We start from the raw sequence: 20,425 nt of genomic DNA on the forward strand, positions 1-20,425 counted from the left end.
ACCCATCTGTTTTATGTAAGTGGGATCATACAGGTGTGTGTGTGTGTGTGTGTGTGTGTGTGTGAATTGTGTTCTCAGTATAATTTTTTTCAGGCTCTATCCCCAATGTGGGTAACTTCACAATGTGAGCACTCTTCCACTGCATACTGTATATACCTCATTGTGCTCAGCTCTGTATGGACGCTTAGGCTGATGCTGCGTTGCGGCTACTCTGACTGTTTCTGCAGTGAACACTGGTACACAGTCTCTGTGCTCTCTGTATTCGTTTCTCTTGGCCATATCCCTAGGATTGGGACTGCTGGGTCACATGGTCGATCTATGTTTAACTTTTTAGAGATCCATATAACTTTTGCCAGTGGCTGTATCATTTTGCATTCCCACCAAGCAATGCATATGAACCTCAATTTCTCCACATCCTTACCAACACCTGTCTTGTGACATTTTTTTGAATCTTGGCCATTCTATAGGGGGTGATGTGTTACCTCATTGTGCTTTGGGTTTCGCCTCCCTCATAGCTAATAGCAATGAGCATCTTTATTTCATGTGCTTGTCGGCCATGCAAACACCTTTCTCTTGTGGACTGCGACTTGCAAACTTGTGACACCCTGTTTCTCCACAGGTTTTAAAACTTGCCGAGTTGTCGTTCCAGCTGATCTTAGGGATGGTGCTGGTGGCTTTTCCCTCCTCACTTCAGAGACAGGGAACATCAAGACAGAATAGACATCAAAGGGTTTTCCAAAGAGAGTAGAGTAGATCTTGACAATCGTGCTCTGGGTACACAGAAAGCTATTTCCAGACAAACAGATGAAGGTGTTGTTTAAAAAGTAGAATTAGAAGTCAATGCATTGTCAAAATGGAGTGCTCCTCAGCAGGTAATATGAAGAAACTCACTTTTACAGCGACATGAATGGAGCTCTAAAGCTTTGATATGGAGTGAGAGAAGCCAGACACGAAAGAGTGCATCCTGCATGCTTTCAGTCCCCTGGAGTCCATAACCAATGTACGAGTCCACCCTGAGGGATTGGAGGAGGGTCTCCAGGGTGAGGGTCAGGGATCGGGAGAGCGGGATGAATGAGGCAGCGAGATCTTTGAAGGAGTAACGGGCATTGATAGTGGTGTTGATCACATGAGGTATTTCTCGCCAATATTCATTGGACATTGACTACACTTAAAATGATTTCATTTCTTAGATTTGAAGAAACACAATAAAGTTCATTGGTAAAAAGAGTTGTTACCATGTCACTCCTGTTACATATAAGTTTGTTAACAGCTGAGCCGTTCAACCACTTCTGGAGGACAAATTTAATTTAGGTTATGGGTTGGATTCTCTGGTTTTAAAAATGATTGTTTACCTCTTGTTGTGGGGAGAGGTTATATAAGAGTAAGCTATTTTTAGCTGGAAGCCGTGCCGCCGTGGTGAGACGGGACTGTAATAGAGTCTCAGATGAGCTGGACCGAGAGGGGAAGCCATGCATCCTGCAGCTCCGGAGCATCAGTCCCCAAACAGGTATACTTGAACACATAGTTCTAAGTGCATCATCATGAAAGACACATGATACACACAGAAGTCTACGGAAGGCTATTTCCAGTAACGTACAGCAACAGCTGTAAAAGGCAGCCACAGCAAGTGTTGGTGTATCTAATTATGTTCCTATTGGTGTGCATACACAAACGCAGTACATACTGCTGTTTAATACCCCACATTGTTTACGATGTTTGTCAGAGTGGATGCTTTACTTTGTCTTATATATTGTTTGAAAACATGCCTCAGATTTCATAAGAAGCGTGTTAGTCTTTTAACTCCCATTGTCAGGGTAGTTTCTTATGATGCCTTCACTATTGCCAAGTGTTAGCATATTTCTTAGCTTTGTTGTGGTGGGATTGATCTACCATAAACTACATGTATTTGAAGTGGAGTTTAATGAGAGACATATTTTTTTCCATCAGACATGCCTATGTAAATAAGCTCCTGCACTCAGAAAGCTGGCGCACCAGGGCATCACGCAGTATGTGCAAAGTCATGTAACATGTGCGCTGTTTGTGCAGGAACAGTGTTGCTTCAGGCTTACACTCGTGAAACCATCACTGTGGTGAAGATGACACTTCTGTTACTTCCCAAAGGTGTTCCGGCCTCTGCAGTGTCTCCCAGTATGCCTCACACTCCTGTCATAACCACGTAACCACGTATTTTAATAGATGTCTCCGTAGAATTTTACATAAAGACAATCATACAGCCTGAGGGAGAGGGAAGGCTGAGTTTTTTAACTCAGCATGATTATTTTGAGATTCATCCATGCTTTTGCATGGATCAGTGATTTATTTATTAGTGGCTAGTATTCAATACGGATGTGTCCTAAGGGATCTGTGTAGTCACCTTCTGGCCATTTGTGTTGTTTCCAGTTTGAGGTTGTTGGAAATTAATTCTTCTGTAAGTTTGTGTGGAAATAATTGCTCCTTTCTCTTAGGTGGATGCCTAGTACTGTAACTATGATCACATGATATATGCTTGTTTCCGGGGTTTTTTGTAGGATTAAAAAAACTGTTGTTAACAAACCCAGGGACAAGGGAAAACAAGTGATCTAAAATCGATAGCAAGTAGGGCGTAGGAGGCCTGGTAGGGCTTGATCAAGGGCAAGGAAACCAAGAGGAATTTCTGAAACCCGAATGAAGGCTGAACGTGATAGCTGGACAGAGGAAAGAACTAGGAGGTAAAGGACATTTATAGAGGTCTAAATACAGGCATGTACATATGTAAATATATATATGACAATAGGGAAATAGATCTATGTACATTTATTTATTTATTCCTTATTAAGGTAGCAGACGGACATTGGGCCTCTACTCAAGTACTCCCTCAATGCAAGAACACTTTGTTTTAATAACCTGGCATTCCATGATGCTCACCTCCCCGACACGATTGCTGAAGACAAAATGTGTGCATAAGCAAATGTGGGAAGAAAGCTGATGGTGCCCAGCTATCAAAAGATATAGCGTCTGGGGTCTTAAAGGCTTGAAGATAAATAAGTGGTCATCTAGCTGAGAAGCAACAAAGTCCACATGGAAGAAGCACACGAGCCTGTGTGATCATGAGGTGTTGATGGGATCAGGTACCAGGCATCAATGACCCAGAGCAAAATATCATATCAGTGTGAATGAGGGGCCATGCGGAGTGGTGACTCAAAGCCCATCAGTAGACAATTGGACATCCCCTTACAGAAGAGTCACAAGGAAGAGACAAGCCAGTCAGGGTGCAGTATAGCCCCGATGAAACATACAACTTTCCTCAAGTTCTTTAATGCTTCCTGCCCCCCACTATCATGATTCCAATTCCACCTTACAAATCCAGCTAGACCAGAGCATGTACACAGGTAAGAGCTGGAGACAGGGAATCCAGGACAGATAAACCCCTCAGAGTAGTGATACTGGAAGGGGAAGGGGAAGGTGGGGGGAGAAAAAGGGAATCAATCACAATGATCTACAAATAAACCCCTCCCAGGGGGACGGACAACAGAAACGTGGGTGAAGAGAAACATCGGTCAGTGTAAAACATGAAAAATAAATGTATAAATTATCAGGGATCATGAGGTTGGGTGGGTAACGGAGGGAAAAAGTGAGCTGATACCAAGGGCTCAAGTAGAAATAAAATGTTTTGAGAATGATGATGGCAACGTGTTTCCAAATGCGCTTGACACAATGGATGGATGTATGGATTATGATAAGAGCTGTATGAGCCCCCCAAAAAAACTGATTATAAAAAATTTTAATTAGGTTTGATTTGGGTTTGGTTGACAAGGTTTTTTTCCTGTATGTTGTTTAAGAAGTTTCTGTGTTAAGCTGTTAGGTGTAGATCTGCAGTGCGTTTTTGTTGTTGGGTGCTGTTGAGTGGGTTCTGACTAATAGCGACCACATGCACACCAGATCGAAACACTGCCTGGTTCAGCACCATCCGCACAACTGTTCCTCTGGGCAAGCCCGTCATTGCCTCCATGGTGTCAGTCCATCTGTTGAGTCTTCCTTTTGTTTTGGTTTTTGACTGCCCCGCTACTTTAGCAAGTGTGATACTCTCTTCTGGGGACTGGTCTCTTCTGATAATGTCTTTGCTTCTAAGGAGCCTTCTGACTGTACTTCTAAGACAGATACATGTACATTTATGTGTGTAGATATATTTTTATATATTGCTAGAAGAAATCATTTGTATCAGGACTACAATTTTAAGTTATTAAGTCTCTGATGGACTGATCTGTCAAGTCAACATTATCCAAATCAAAATTCCAGTAATGTTTTTGGTACAGATGTCCTTTGAAAAAGAAGACATTAGTGAACCACTGCTTGATTTCAGCACTTAGTCTAACCATCCAGTAATTGGGAGAGTGTAATAGTTCTGAAAGGATAGACACATTGGTCAACAGGACAGGTTTGAGTCCAGAAGTAGACAACACATTTGGTTAATTGATTCTTGATAAAAGTACCAAGGCAAGTCAGTGAGGAGTGACATACACTTGGGGGCTAAGATTGATGTTAACTTTTGCATGTTGATCTCATTATCCTGCAAACTCAGTAGCCCTTATTAAGTTGAAATAACTCCAGGTGTTTTTGAATGGCTGTTGGTGTTTCAGCACGTCTACGTAGACTATCATGTCTTCTGAAGTGGCTGACAGTTTTGTTGCTTTATTTCCAATTCTATCATTGTTTCCTCGGCTACATTTGCAGTTAGAGTTTCACAATACATTGTTGAGGGAGAAAGTCAGCCATTCTACTCTCATTAATGGTTAAACTCTCAGACCCTCACAGGGTCAACTCTACCCAGTGCTGTCTTCTCACTAGGACTTGGGAGCAACTCAGTGGCTCTGAGTTGCTTTTTGTTTGTTTGGGTTTTGTGTATGGTTGATTGAGATTTGTCTGTGATTTTCCCTTCCTTTTATATCAAGTGTGTTAGACTCCTTTTGAAACTTTGTTCAAAATAGCGATTCCATCACTTTGTTATGCACTTAAATGGTTTTGCTACAAATTGTTGTAAGTCAGTTATTTACAGCTGAGAATGTATCATCTTTGGTACATTTTTCTTTTAGCATTTCATTAAAAATTAGTTCCTGAGCTAATTTAACTGAGACATAGCCAAAGCCCCTGTAATTTTTCATTGAGTAAGCAGCCTGCACTAACTGAATTGTCCTAGCTTCAGTAACGCCTTTGTAGCTTACAACAGTGTTTATTATCACGGACAGAAATATATCTTGTTTTTTTTTACCATGCTATTTTAGGTGTAGTTGGAGGATAAATAGTTTTCCAAATGGAAAAAGGGGGTGTACTTGGAGGATAAATAGTTTTCCAAATGGTTTGTGACTTCTTACCTATTTTACCAGAAATCTGAAAACAAGGTTATATGAGCCCAAGAGACATATGTGGGATCTATATAGGAAACAAGCCTCCACTGATTGCCATTTACGAAAAGACAGTGGTGACCAAAGAGAGTGCATTGGAGAGATGACTATAGAAGATCAAAAGGGTGAACCGGACTTGAACGGTTACAACCTTGTCAGTTGATCCCCCTCTGATGCACGTTAGGCCTGAGCTGGTTTTCAACATTTCCTGTATTTTTTTTTTTGTTTATTTATATTGAGATTTATCTCAGATGTGTTATGTCATTGGGGGATCACCCTCTTAATTTGTGTTATATGTTTGTCTATTTTTAAGCACAACAACCATGGATTGATGAAGCTATCAGGCTAGCAAGTAGAATAGGGGTTTCTGGGGCATGTTGTGAGGGGAGGGATATAAAAGGGAGCTGATGTTGAGTCCAGGAAGGAAAAGAGTGTTTTGAACTGATTGTGGTAGCAAGTGTACAATACTGCTTGATGTCACTGAACTATGGAATGATATGGTATTTGTATTAACTCACAATAAAATGGTTTTGGGGGGGAAAAAGAAAATCAGGAAAAAACAAGTTTCTCAATATTTAAATTTAGGCAAGCCATTTAAAATGTAAGTCTAGACCAAGTATCATGTGAATTTAAATATACCCAAAAATAACATTTGGAAGATTTCATCTTCTGAATTCTTAAATGTTAAATGTTGAGCCTAGGGATCATGTCTTCATATGCTCAAGATACAGTGCGAAATAGAGGTTGTCCTACCTAGTACCTGTAGGAGGGGCACGCAGAAAGGACTGCGACCAGGGCTCCAGTTCATGCGTGCATGAGTCTGCAGTGTTTAAACACGTCTGTAAACAGCAGGCGGCAACACCCTTCTTTCAGTAAAACACCTGTCTTGTTACCATGCCTTATCCGACTCTTGATGACCCAGAACCCCACTGTAAGCCAGTATTTGAATTGAACAGAGGCGCCAGGACTTGGGGGAGAAACCTGTGTCCTGGAGGAAGCGGATTCATGCAGGTTCCTAGTTTACCTCATGCCTTTGTCATTTTACAGGAGGTGATCTTCAGCTAGGGAACTAGGGAAGTTGTGTTTATATTTTTAAATATTAGTTTTTTAACCGTTGATTGTCATATAATCCAATTCAATGGTTTAAAATTAAAAAGCGTTGTGCAGTCACCACCACGATCCCCTTCAGAACATTTTCTTCTTTCTCGTACTTACTATTATTCATGCCCCATTTCTCCCCGCTTCCCCTGCCATACTCCTCAGACATTATTAATCCAGCTACCACCACTGTAGACTTAGCACTCCTGGATTTCATATACAGATACACAACCACAAGCCCAACAACAGTAACAAGTGTGTTGCTGGAGTTCACCTAACTCTGCTCGCTCTCTTATTAGCATGGTCCACCGGTGTGGTGAGTCCCGTCAAAGAAAGCCTGCTTGATCGTTTGCTTCTACGACGCATGTGCTCCCTCAACACTGCCTTTGGGCCTTTAGCATTTCCCGCACAGTGGGTTGTCCAGCGTTGGGCACTAGGAGTTCAGAGACCGCGATGCCAGTGCTTGGCCCTCTGCTGACCTTCTGCTGACCTTCGACATGTTACTGAGCCTTTCTCATCAGCCTTTTACACACACACACACACACAACAGTATAGAGCAACCCCTCTGAAAACAGTAAAATGTGGTGAATGTACTTGCTCATTTGCTTGAGGAATACAAATAATTCTGTGTGAGCAAAACCGTGCTTTAGGCCAACACTCACGAAGGTAAGCTCTGTGTTTGCTCCGTGAATTCGTTCTGAAATGAAAGACATTGAGATTTTATGATTCTTTTTGTTTCTTTTTTTTTTACTAAGGCCCAGCCCTTAAGTGATATCTTTCTTGGTAAAATTTGAAATGTTTATTATTACTGGTTAAAGAAACCTTATCAAGAAAATTATTTCTTACTGTTTTGTTCTTCCCTCCCCCTTGTTAATACACACCAAGATATTCATCCAATTCATCCATTTGAAATATTTTCCAGAACCTTCCTTTTACCATGATGGCACTGAGTAGCCATCAAGAACAAGCATTTCTCGGAGACGCTTTAAAAAGAGTGCCTAAAATTTTTCAGTCTATTGAGTAGAATGATTTTGAATTTTGCCATCTTATATAACTAACTCTGATTTGTTACATTACATTGAAAAATGTTTGCATTATATTTAATATATACCATGATATGATCATCTAGCATTTTGTTCTATAATTGACATGATGATTCTTAAAAACCGTTAGAAATTTTTACCACCTTAAACACTGCAATCTGGAATAATTTAGAAGTTATACAATGAGGTGCTTTTAGTGATGTAATCCCCTGAATGCTACTTCTAGAATGTAAAATGTAGGTTGCTGCAGACTTTTCCATTATAAGAGAAGTCCTTGTTTGCGTGTTATAATCAGTGCCAAGTGGTGCAGCTTTGGAACTGAAAGAGCAAGTTTTATGAGATCTTAGTTATACCAAGTTGTCATAAATGCCAGTGCCGTTGAATAAAGCATTAGATTTAAATATGCATTTAGTTCACTGAATGCACCATATTGTACAAGTAGACAGTGTACTTGTATGTCTACTTTTTTTGGGGGGAAAGCATGAAAACTAAATGTGTTTGCATACAGTACAAGCCTCTCATTGATTTATATTTTTGTGGGGAGTAATTTTAAAACAAGCTCAACAAAAATAAATGTCATATTTTGGATTTATGTTGGTCTTCCCAAATGACACTATTAGCTTGCTTTAAAATTTTTATCTTTTAAATAACAAGCATTTCTTGAATGCCTCTTTCCTATGCACTGCAGATAGCCAACTAACCCCCAGGTTTTCTTTCATTTAAGTGTCTGAGGATAAATTTTGAAAGTGGCTGACTTAACAGCATATTATAGAAACTGCAGTTTAACAAGCTGCAATGAAGCGGTTCTGCTTGCCGTGGGGAAGGCAGTCCACCGCCAGATGAGCGTCTGTGGCGAGCTGGAGCTTAGGGAGATGCAGAGGGTGTTCTTGCTGAGGGGACGGAGGGAGTCCTCTTCTCTCTGAGCCAAAATAAAGAAGACGGTGTTGCCTGTGAGAAAGGTGCTTTCTTGGGTGGGTCCAGGAACCAGAGGAACTCAGCGATAAAGAGGAGGAAAAGGCTTGATTGGCCACCTCCTGTTGGGTTAAATGAGGTTTTGTGAGCTGGTGGAACTCATCTGGTTTTTTGTTTTTTTAACTTGAGGGCAAACAACTTTTGTGTCCAGGGGCTAGAGCTTCTTTCTTTGTACACCAGAGGATGTAACCTTGTGTTATTTTATATTTCTTTTTTTTAAATCATTTTATTGGGGCTCATACAACTCTTATCACAATCCACACATACATCAATTGTGTAAAGCACATTTATACATTCGTTGGCCTCATCATTCTCAAAACATTTTATATTTCTTCTGGGCATGGAGAAAACAAAAGCAATGAAAAGCCTTTTCAGCCACCCATCTGTACCTCTCTGAATCTGTGCCCATCCTCTTTGCCTCTTCTGCTATGAGGGATGCGCTGGGAGTGCTCTTCAACACTAGCCCCTACGCCCGTGAATCAGAGCCCATCCCTTCTTACAAGCTCAAGAGCATCAGGCTAGCAGTTCTCATCTCTCTCTTCTCCGTCATTGATTTTCCCCTCCCTGTTGAACGTTTCCCATCAATATAGAAACATGCTGTGTTTTCTTCCAAAGTACAAACTACTGACCCCCACCTTCAGCAACTACCCCAATTGTTCCCCTTCCTTTTTAGCAACACATTTTGAGAAGGCCTTATGCTGACTCTCTCCAAGTTTTCTCCTGGCATTGTCTTTCAACCATTCCAATCTGGCTTGTGCCTCTAACACCCCACCCACGGAAACTCCTCTGGCTCAGGTCCCCGTCCATCTCCATGCTGCTAAATTCAGCGGTTGCTTCTCAGGGCTCATGTTATTTGACCTTTTGCAGTTGATCACGTTTGCCTCCTTGACACTTTTTTAGGCTTCGAGGCCACCAGACTCCTGGTTTCCCTTTACCTCTTCGTTCTCTCTTTTTGTTGGTTCTTTCTCACCTCTCCTTCTAGGATTCCAGTTCTTATGTGCTCACTTCGATCTCATTTTATCCCGAGTGTTGTCTCTAGTTCTGCGACCAGGTACAGAGTCATCACTAACCTAGGTCTCTTCCCTGACCACCTGGTTCCATGTGTATTTGATATCTACCTGATGCATTGGACTTGGAAATACAAGACCATCTCACACTCAGTGTGGAGAAAAGGGAGTTCTGAGTGGTTCGTGCTTCTCCTCAGTTTCCCCGCCTTAGCTAATGATGAAGCTGTCCTTGCTGTGGATCAGGTAGAAACCATGGAGTGCTCCTTGATTGCTCTTCTCCCTTATAGCCCCAGCTCTGTGAGCGAAACCTTTCAAGACCCAGAATGGGACTACTTTGCAACACTTTGATTACTATTACCCTGACGTATCTCTTATTTGGATTTTCACAGCTGCGTCTTAAGACATGATTCCACCCTGGACCTCTGAGGCCTGTTAGTCAGCCTATGAACCAAATTATTAAAACCCAAATCCCACAATCCTTTTCCTCTGCGTGCCTCCCTTCCCATCTGTTTTCCACTGACCCCGGCTGAGTCACAGAGGCATAGTTCTCCTTCAATCAGTGTTTTTGTTTAGTAGTTGGAAGGACTGATAGAAACACTTTATGGATATGTTGGAAGTGATTACATTTGGGAACCTTTTGAGAGGGTGGGGTAGCTGAAAGGGCAGTGTCAGGTGAAAATCCTGAAATGTATTTGGCAAGTATGTGCTGGATGATCCCAAGAATATATTTTCATACTTGATCATGCCTTAGACATGGAATGAATTTTTATATTCTTGGACCCTGCGCGTGAAAGAGTGACTCAGCCTGGCTGTGGATTTGGGGGTAGCGTTACCCATGACCATCCCATGGGCGCTTCACCTGGTCTACAGAAGCAGGATGGCTGTCGAGTGATCAGAAGAGCTCTCAAGAACTTCCCCTCGGTCCCCTCAAGTCAATGCGGACTCATCGCTGTCTGCGGTGGGTTCCCGAGACGGTAGCCGTGTACCGGAGTAGAAAGCCCAGCCGTTTTCTCGAGGAGCTGCTGGTGCATTCAAACTGCTGACCAAGTGGATTGCAGCCCAGCGAGTAAACACACCACCACCAGGCCTCCTGCTACTGGATATGTTTTCACACATCTGTGGTAATAACAGTCACCTACAGTACGTATCTGACAATAAGTTCTTGAAGTGAGAATACTGTTGGATCCATGACCATGGAAATACATCAGTGGTGATCCTTACTTGAGAGACAAAGATAGATAAGTTGGTTTTTTTTTAACAATTTATTGGGGCTCATACAACTCTCATCACAGTCCATACATATACATACATCAATTGTATAAAGCACATCTGTACAGTCTTTGCCCTAATCATTTTTTTTCTCCCCTCTTTTCTTTTTTTACATTTTATTAGAGACTCATACAACACTTACCACAATCCATACATATACATACATCAATTGTATAAAGCACATCCATACATTTCCTGCCCCAATCATTCTCAAAGCATTTGCTCTCCACTTAAGTCCCTTGCATCAGGTCCTCTTTTTTTTTCCCTACCTCCCTTTTCCCCCCTCCCTCATGTGCCCTTGATAATTTATACATAGTTATTTTGTCATATCTTGCCCTATCCGGAGTCTCCCTTCCCCCCCTTCTCTGCTGTCCCTCTCCCAGGGAAGAGGTCACATGTGGATCCTTGTAATCAGTTCCCCCTTTCCAACCCACCCACCCTCCACTCTCCCAGCATCGCCCCCCACACTCTTGGTCCTGAAGTTATCATCCACCCTGGATTCCCTGTACCAGTTTTTTATCCAAGAGCTAGTGGTTCCATCTCAAGTGAATCACTTTCTTGTTTTTTTGTAACCGTGTACCATCTAATAATAGCAAAGAAGAAATGTGTGAGACTTAGGCTATTAAAATGAGCCACACTGGATTGATCAAGCCCAGCATTTCACCTGTCCTATAAGTGAGTAATTGGTCAGCGTTCTGTGAATGATAATCGTTTACCACCCACTTAGTGGTGTGACAGTGCCACATTTAATCATCTGCCTGATTTATCCCCAATCAACCTAGTAAAGTCGTAGGTTGCTTTCTGGCTACTCACAGCTTCTGCAGAACTCTGATGTTTCGCGGTGCGCAGTCACTGACGGTTTGAAGACTGCTTTGGAAGCATGCACTGTCAGTGTCACCTGCCGGCCTGAAATGACGCAAAGTGGAATGTGGGCCACACTGAAGGAGGCGGAGACTCTTGGGAAGACTTGATGGGGCTACAAACATGGCCCAATGCATACATTCTCTATGAAGTGTGATTCCTTTCTCAAATTTGTCCTAAGAAAAAGCCTAACCTTTTCAATCAGTTATGTGTTGACTTGCTGTGGGAAAGTCTCAAGTAAGGGTGTGATGGATATGGGAACTGGAACAGTGTCCTGTCCACCTTATTCTGGAAGCACTTGAACCTTATGATAAACTCGTGGCGTTGGGAAGGATATTCTGTATTCCATTGATACTCATCAGGATCGCTACTGTTCGAGTATTGGAAAACCATCTGTGGTCTTCAACATGTCTATGTTGTTGTTCGGTGCTATTGCAGTCGGCTCTGATCTAAAAGAACCAAATACTGCCTGGCCCTGCGCTCACCTCACAATTGTTCTTTGCGCCCGTTGTTGCAGCCACTGTGTCAGCCCAGCTTGTGGAGGGCCTTCCTCTTTTCTGCTTCCCCTCCACTTTACCCAAGCATGATGTCTTTGTCCAAGACCTGGTCTCCTGACAGCCAGTCCAAAGTGCATGAGACGAAGGCTGGCCGCCCTTCTGGCATGCATCCTGCAAGGAGCATTCTGACCAGACTTCTTCCAGAACAGATTTGTTTATGCTTTGGGCCGCCCGTGGTCCTGCCAATGGTCTTTGCCAGTGCCATAATCCAAATGCATCGATTCTTATTCAGTCTTCCTTATGCAGTGAGCAACTTTCACATGCCTGTGAGGCAGTGGTAAATACCATGGCTTAGGCCAGGTGCGCGTTAGTCCTCAAAGGAACATCCTTGCTTTCCAACACGTTAAAGGGGTTTTGTGCCGTAAATTTGCCTTCCCCACTGCAATGTATCTTTTGTTCTCTTGCTGCTTCCATGAGCCTTGTTTGTGGACTCAAGCAAGACAAAATTCTTGGCAACTTCAATCTCTTCTATGCTTATTAGGATGCTATTTCTTGGTCCAATTGTGAGGATTTTGGTTTTCTTTACATTGCGTTTTCAGCCACCTTGAAGGCTGCAGTCCGCGATTCTCATCAGCCATTGCTTCGACTCCTCCTGACTTTCAGCAGCAAGGTTGTATCATCTGCAGGTCCGCGGTTATTAATAAGCCCTCCACTCTTGTTGTCTCCTTCTTCATCATAGAATCGAGCTTCTCTGATGATTGGCTCAGCTACAGACCCAACCCCAATGCACACCTTCCCTGATTTTAAACCACGTAGTATTCCCTTGTTCTGTTTGCACAACTAATAGAGCACGGGATTCAAAACCAATTCAAATAGAGCACGGGATTCAAAACTAATATTACACAAAAGGGTACCGTTTCTGTTAAAAGTATATAGTTTTCTGAACTGGGAAGTGGGAGTTTGATAGCATAGTTTAAAAGGAAGATGAACGTATTATGAACCTATGCTCGGCATATTCCATATCAGTAGCTCTACATAAGTGTTTCCAAAATATTGAGAAGGTAGGGTACTTGAGATTACATTGTCCCGATGAGTCTTCTCACAGACCATCAAGTACTGTGGCAGTGAGATATGTTCTTAGATGCTGGAGAATCATGTAGAGAGCTCTTTGCTGGTGCAATTGCTGTGGCCTCTACAGCTGCTCACTTTCATAGGGTGTGCTGTGCATGCCGAGAGATGCTGCTGCCTTGTGGGCAGTTTTCCAGAAAGATAATCTTGGGTGCAGAAAACTCCGTTACATTTGAAACTAATAAAAATATTCCCGGATCAATTGGCAGATAAAAATAAGGCAAGACACAGGACAGAATTAGAGCCTCTGTTTTCTCCCTCTCTCTTCTGCTTCCTACTCTTTACTCCTTCTCTCGAAGCAAGTGAGAACAGATGGCACTGCCAGAGCACTGAAAGGGTGCTTATTTTAGATAGATAGAGGATGGATTGCCTGTTGAAGAAGTTGTTGTGGTTGCTGTTGTTCTGGCAGGAACTGAATTTTTGGGGGCGTCAATCATTTTTTTCTGAATTTTGCTGCCGTCATTGGTACGTGGACTTGTGTATTTGTCGAAGACAGAGGAATAATTTAGCTGGGTCTTAATTTTAAGAATCCATAGCACATTTGCATTTTGACATTTGAAAAGCTAACACCATGCAGCCAATGGGAGAGAGTGGGTGGAAGAATGTGGTCCTTCTTGTCATGTTTTGTTTTTGTTTGTTTTGTGAGTTGTTTTCTTAAAAAAAATAATCTGCAGATACTCTGACAGTCATCATAGATGTTTTAGATTGACAGAAAGGATTGTTTTGGACATTGTGTACAATTTTGTAGTCTTGGTTTATCGACAAATGAATGATTTTCTCCGTCAGATGGAGAAAGAACAGCTTTTTTATGATGACTATCATTCTTTTACATTTGTACTCCCCCTTACTTCCTCAGTGATCTCAAGTGGCAGAGTGGAACTGCCCCACAGGGGGTTTGTTTGTTTGTGTATGTTGCTTAATGTTAGCTGTTATGTTCTGGTCGTCACTATTTCATTGTGTTTTACATGAAAGTTCGCACAGAAGCAATTCCTAGGCAGATGGTGATGTGACACTGGTCACCGTCCCCGCGATCTATCAGCACTTGCCCCCTGACAGCCCTGTTTCTGCCCATCCAGTTTCCCTGCCCTGCCTGACTGTCTCATCTTTGTTTGATGTCACATGGTGATCTTTTGGTCTTAAGATAGGGTGCTGGTTTAAAGGTGCGCCTTCCTCGTGGGGTGGGTATTAATTGTTTGATTGGTAGGTCCTTATTTGTCTGAGAGGCGACATCTAGAAGTGGCTTTAGTTCAGAGTTAAAAGCTTTTCTTTGGGCAATAGTCTCAAGTGTTCACATTTCTATCACGACATTAAGAATTTTTTCCCAATGAATTAGAGTTTTGTTCCACATCTTAACTGGGCCTTCTGGTGTGTCCCTGGTTGGAATGGTTGTTGATGGTGGCCAGGCACCATCTAGATCTCAAGCTAGTGAAGCCTGTGGCTGGCCTGTACTGAGAAGTCCTGTGGAAGGAAGAGGCCAGTAGCTGGGTCTTAGATGTCATCGGATTTCCAAGCTCTAACCTCTGTAGGGGAAGATAGCAAGATGAATTAGAACCACCAACCTTGCCGTCAGGCACTTAACCCTTGCATCATCGGGACTCCTACTAGGAATATTTGCAAGCATTTTTCAGTTTCCTCAAATTTATCGTTACATGTCATTTCCCCCTTACCCCCTCAGTTTTACATATTCTCCCTGCTTGTTATTGCTTAACATGTAGTGCTATTTTTATTTCATTACCCCGGCTCTAATAATAATAATCTCATTGCTGTAAGGGTAAACACAGGTACCCAAGGACTAGAACTGTTCCCTAGGCAATGAAGATCGTTAACTCTGTGTCTGCTGCAAAACCATGTGTCACAATGTCACATGGCTGACGCCTGCAGTGTCACGGCTAATGTGCAAGTCCAGGGACTCAGACCCACAGAGGCCTCAGGGAGCCACAAATCTCAGACAGGAAATGCCCAGGAGCAACAGGGCCTGCCCCCGCAGGGCGAGGACTTCCCAGGAGCAATTGTCAGAGGGGCTTCAGCGTCCAACACACAAAGATGGAAATGTCGACCTGGAAGAGCTACTACTCCCCCATACCTTTCATTGTGTTGGTGAAGCCCCTGGTTGGGCCTTGAGGAGAGGGGTGGGCCACAGCGCTGGGAATTGTGAGTTCTACCTGACATCTCCCAGCACAGGGATTTGTTTTAGATGTTGGGACTGTAGGATTCTGTTGGAAACATGAGAAAGAAAGGGTACTTTTAGTTGAAGACCCCTAATGAAATGAGATCATTAGATTGTAGTAGCATCCTCTTACTTGGTAGGGGGAGAAACTGAGGAGCAGGAAGGAGACCGTCGTTATAGCCCAACTCTTTCTAGCATTGTCTCTAGAAATTGAGGGAGACTGTAGCATCGTTGCAGTTTCCAGAATTTCTGATACAAAAACCGGCGAAATGGTCCCCACCTGCTACTTTATATGAAGAGTGAATTCTTTCCATTTAGAAGGTTTTAATCAATGACAAAGGTCCAAATGCTCTGGGGCCTTTTTTGGAGACATGGACCGTTTCTTCAGAGGTTGAAGAACCAAGCCACACCTAGCCATTTCTCTACTCTAGCTCTGATTTCGTTTTTGTGCCAAATTCAAGGTAAAATATGGGATCGAGACGATAAAAATGGCTAGAGGTACTGCCTGGCAGCGTGCGGCCCTCTCCTTGGCATGCGCATAGACTGTTCCGGATGTCATCTGGGTCGTTGTGACTGTAGCCCGTGCTTTCGTGTGGTACACATTTGGATGTTTACAATGGCCTTCTTCATTTGGTGTGATAACTTACTGAAACGCGTTTCTTCATGATTAATCCCGAGACAGATTTTTAAACTGTACTTCTATAGAGTTACATATTTTTTAAAGTTGTTTTCTGAAATGACTCATATTTGCTTACCAGGCACCTGATCATTTGAGCTGAAGTTGTTTGCTCGTTCTTAATCTATTTTCATTAGCCAGAGCTGTGGTGAGAAATGGTCCCCTGGGAAGCGCAGAATTAGCTTAGTAATTCTGCTCATTCATCCAAGTATATATAACACCACTGTCTGTGTGTCTGAGGTTGCAGCTGAACTGGGTCAAAAGCACATCCTTCTCACCTCCCGCCGAGCAGGTCTGAGTCGCACCACGCTGACGTCTCTTTTGTACGTTTGTTCTCTTCCAGGTGAGGAATTTCAAATTGGAACAAGAACAAGAAAAAACCAAAATTTTGTCCGAAGCCCTGGAGGCTCTGGCCACTGAGCACCATGAACTAGAGCAGTCTGTGGTTGGAGGAACCCCGCCTCTCAGTGTCCTGAGCGAGGACGAGTTCTATGATGCTCTGTCAGGTAATTCTAGAGCCCCTCAGCCTGGGATGTTGATCATTTCAAGGCCGCCCCTAAGTGTACTCTGAGGTGGGGGTCACCTGGGTGTCTGGGAATAAACAGATAGCAATGGGTCAGCACCGTTCCCAAACTACCCACTCTTTGTGTCATGAAAGATCTGAAATGCAGGCCTTGTCACTGTCTGCCCAGACTGAAGGCTGAGCGATGCTAGGATTGGAGTGCTGTTGAAACAACACGCTCCGTGTTAGTGCTTTGTTTGGCTCGTTTATCCATTCATTAAATACCTCCTGTTGCTAGGTGCCATTACACATGCTAGGGGAAGAGAGGTGGACAATTCCTGCCCTCAGCGGGGTCTTAGAGTCAAGGATGCAGATGAGTAGGGCTGGGTTGCGGCGTCATCCTCCGAGTGCCTAAGTAGAGGTGCCCACAGCACAGAGAGCACAGCGGAGCAGAGGGGAGGAGTGCGTGCGGAGCTTTGTCTCCAGGGCCTGGCTGCCTGGCTGCCTGGATGGCGTCATGACACTGGCCTCAGCAGGTCCCATGCTCTTTCCTCCGTCTCTGATTCTCAGGTGCTACACCTTTCAATCTGAGCTAGAGGGTCCATTTCAACAGGTTCCTGTGAGGATTGTATGAGTTGATATGTTTAAATCGTACTGAGAATCCTGCCAGGTGTGTCTTGAGTCAATGGGAACCCAGTACGGAGAGATAAGAGTGACTGCGGAGGAGGGACTGCTAAGTCGCCATGACCTTTTAGGAAACACTTTCACAATTTCTGAGGCAGGTGTGGGCAGGGGGTGTGGAAAGGTGTGATTATAGGTCATTGAAACAGAGAAATTTCTTTCATGGATGGAAATGAAAAGCATATATAACAGGTGAATGTATACCTAGTTTTGGGGTTTTCACAAAGCCTGATCCTTGGAAGCAGGAAACCTTGGTGGATATGAAGTGGTAATTCACAGTAGAAGATTATAAAGAGAAATCCCAATGAAAGTAGGAGAAAGAAGAGTTAAGATTAGATGAAGGAAGGTCCAGAACACATAGCACGGCAATGTTCCAAAACAAACCAAAAAACCAAACTCAGTTCCATTGAATTGATTCCAACTCATCGCAGCCCTGTAGGGCAGAGTGGAGCTGCCCTCGCAACCCGTGCAGGAGTAGAAAGCCGTGTCTTTCTCCCTCCCAGTGGCTGTTGGTTAGGGAGGGTATTAGAGCCTAATGCAAAACCCACTGTGCCACCAGGGCTCAGGGACAATGGTGTTAGTGGGTAGTGAACTTACAGAGAAGTGAGCTTTCATCATATAAAGACCAACAAAAAGAGCGAACAGGAGCATGGTTAGTGGAGCTCTGATGTAAATACAAAAGGGAAATTCGTAGTTTGAATAACAGGAGTTTGGAAGAAGAGACATGAGTACAGTGATGATGGTGTTGTCCATGGAAGAGGGCACTTGGGAAAGGAGTGGCTGCCCATATTGGGGAGAGCAAGTAAAGGTGGGATCTGAAAGTGGTGGACGACAAGCAAAGCAAAGCAAGGCATTGCATGTGAGTGCCAGGGGGAGGAAGGGAAGCGGGTGACATTTAAAGAAGCTGGCAACTATTGAACGCCAGAAATGTGCCAAGTCTCATAGAGTTCCTTCTGCAGTGGGCAAGCCAAAACAGAACGCCACTAGAGGGATTGTGGGATTAAGGAAGGACTCAGCCAAGCCAAAAAGACTGGTTATCAAAGAGTCCAAGTCCTTCAGCTGCCCCTTTTTTTTCCAGTTATAAATGTCAACACATATATCAATAGGTATGCATCCCTTTATCTGTGTCTATTTGGTTAAAGAAAACATGTTTGTTATAAATAATCAATATAAAACTGGATAGATTGCATACTGAAAGTCTCCTTTCTCTACTTGCCCTGATCACACACTCTATGTAAGAGGTCTGTGTTAACAAATAGCCTGATATTCTCTTCCAGAAAGTAAAGAAATTATATTTGCATGTATATATGCATGTGGCATATAGATTGATTTTTCTTTCAACTATGAATGGGAGTAGTGATACCGTTTTTTATTGATAAAACAAATCTCAGAAATGTTTCTATCAGTACCATGGCTCCGGTGCATTCTGCCTCAGGGTTGAGTAGTGGTCCATGACATGGTGGTACCGAGTGACGTGCTTCATTTTCTTGTGGATGGATATTTAACAGCTGCTGGCATCTTTCTGCATCTCAGTGGTGTTTCAATGCCTGTCTTCGCCATTGTCTTCTCTGGCAGGAGGAGCTATAAAGAACTATGTACCTAGATCAGGATTGGCAAGTAAGCTTCATCGCAAGTGCCAGTTTAGATGGCTCTGCAGTGCCTGCTGCTCCGTGACTGCTGTGTTAGGAAGGTTCCTGAATCTGTGCCCAGGTGCTGAAGCGATTGCAGAGGTCTCCTGTGGATGTAAGACAAAGCCAGTATGTGGCCCCTCTCTGCCCTGGACGGTTCACCTGGGTTTGATTTGATTCGCCTGAACTTTGTACGTGATTCTCTGTGTCCATTTCTGCTGTTTCTGGCACTACATCTTGAGGATCCTCTGGTACAAATTGGAAACTTTCCTAAAATTAAGAGTCAAAAGGCCTAGGTTCAAATATTGACCTTGCTGATGACCTAGCCACATCATTTATCTGAGTTAAGAAAAACCCTCATTTTGAAAGTAATAATAATCTTCTCACAAGAATCCTTACCCATCAACCTCCAGTCTTACAGCCTCTTTTCCTCCTGCTGCGAAAGAAGGAGCAGGTCTCCTCAGTTCAGGCCGATCCCTCCACATTTTCACTGATTCCTACCCCCTCATGCCTACCGAGGTCTTTGCTTCGTTACTGCAGTTTCTTACCTCCATTTATCATAGAATTCAGAGTATTAATTCCTGTTGCTTCTCAAAGAAAATAACATCTGCTGAAAGGCTGACATGGTACAGACTTGTTCTCTTCCCATTTTGGAGATTCGGATCCAGCCTTTCGCAGGGCTGCACTTGTAGACACTCTCAGAGAGCTTTGTCTAGCTTTTAGAGGTCACCTGCAGCCCTTGACTCCATTTTCCCATCTTCAAAGTCCGTGAAATAACACCTGCCAGTCTTATTTATCCTGATCCTCCTGGCCCTTTCTGATAAAGACCCTTTTGATTAAATTAGGCTCACCTAGGTAACCAACAATAATCCCTAAGATCTTTCATTTAATGACAAAAATCCCCTTTGTCATGTAAGATGGCAAATGTATTTATAAGTCCCAGGATTGGGAAATAGGCATCTTAGGGGACCATTAGTCTGGCTACCATCATGCCCACTTTTTGTCTCCACCTCAGTCCTCTGGTTAGAGATTTATATAGCCCCCTGCCAGCTGTATATACGGGGAGGGGGGGAGCAGTCCTTGATTTTCCTTCCAAATCCTCTTCTAGATTTTTCTCTGCTGCCACTCTTGTCTGTCTTCTAAAGCCAGCAGCTCACAGTAGCTCAGAGCACATCCTGTCAGTTCCACCTTCAAACCGCATCTCCACTCCATCTACAAGAAGGTCTTTGCATGTGGAAAAACTGAATTAAAAGCTGATGGGTTTTTTGAAAACCCCTTCATATGCCCTGTCCCTATAGTGTGATGGCCAGGAAGGCAAAGACCAGAGATGAAAGGCTATTGATCAATCATGATTCTTCTGTGCCTCGTCTCTTCATCTACAAATGGAGCATAAGGGCTATTTCAAGGACTAAAAGGATGCACGTGGTGCATGGAAAGCAGTGCCCGGCGGACCAGGACTTGAGGAATGTGAGAAGCCTCATTGTCATCATCAGTGCTGCACCCTGTTCATCCCTCCTA

At 43.3% G+C, this 20,425-nt stretch overlaps 1 protein-coding gene across 3 annotated transcripts in view; it reads left to right on the forward strand.

Annotated features, from left to right (window-relative positions):
- Positions 1 to 20,425, forward strand: part of OSBPL1A (oxysterol binding protein like 1A) — a 243,314-nt gene that overhangs the window by 136,956 nt on the left and 85,933 nt on the right. For all 3 annotated transcript variants that reach the window (XM_075533000.1, XM_075533003.1, XM_075533002.1), the window contains one exon: positions 16,440 to 16,602. In XM_075533000.1, the coding sequence (XP_075389115.1) occupies positions 16,440 to 16,602 (163 nt within the window). The remainder of the gene's footprint in view (positions 1 to 16,439; positions 16,603 to 20,425) is intronic.

Source organism: Tenrec ecaudatus, chromosome 15 (assembly GCF_050624435.1).
Source record: "Tenrec ecaudatus isolate mTenEca1 chromosome 15, mTenEca1.hap1, whole genome shotgun sequence".
In the NCBI taxonomy this organism is placed as follows: Eukaryota; Metazoa; Chordata; class Mammalia; order Afrosoricida; family Tenrecidae; genus Tenrec; species Tenrec ecaudatus.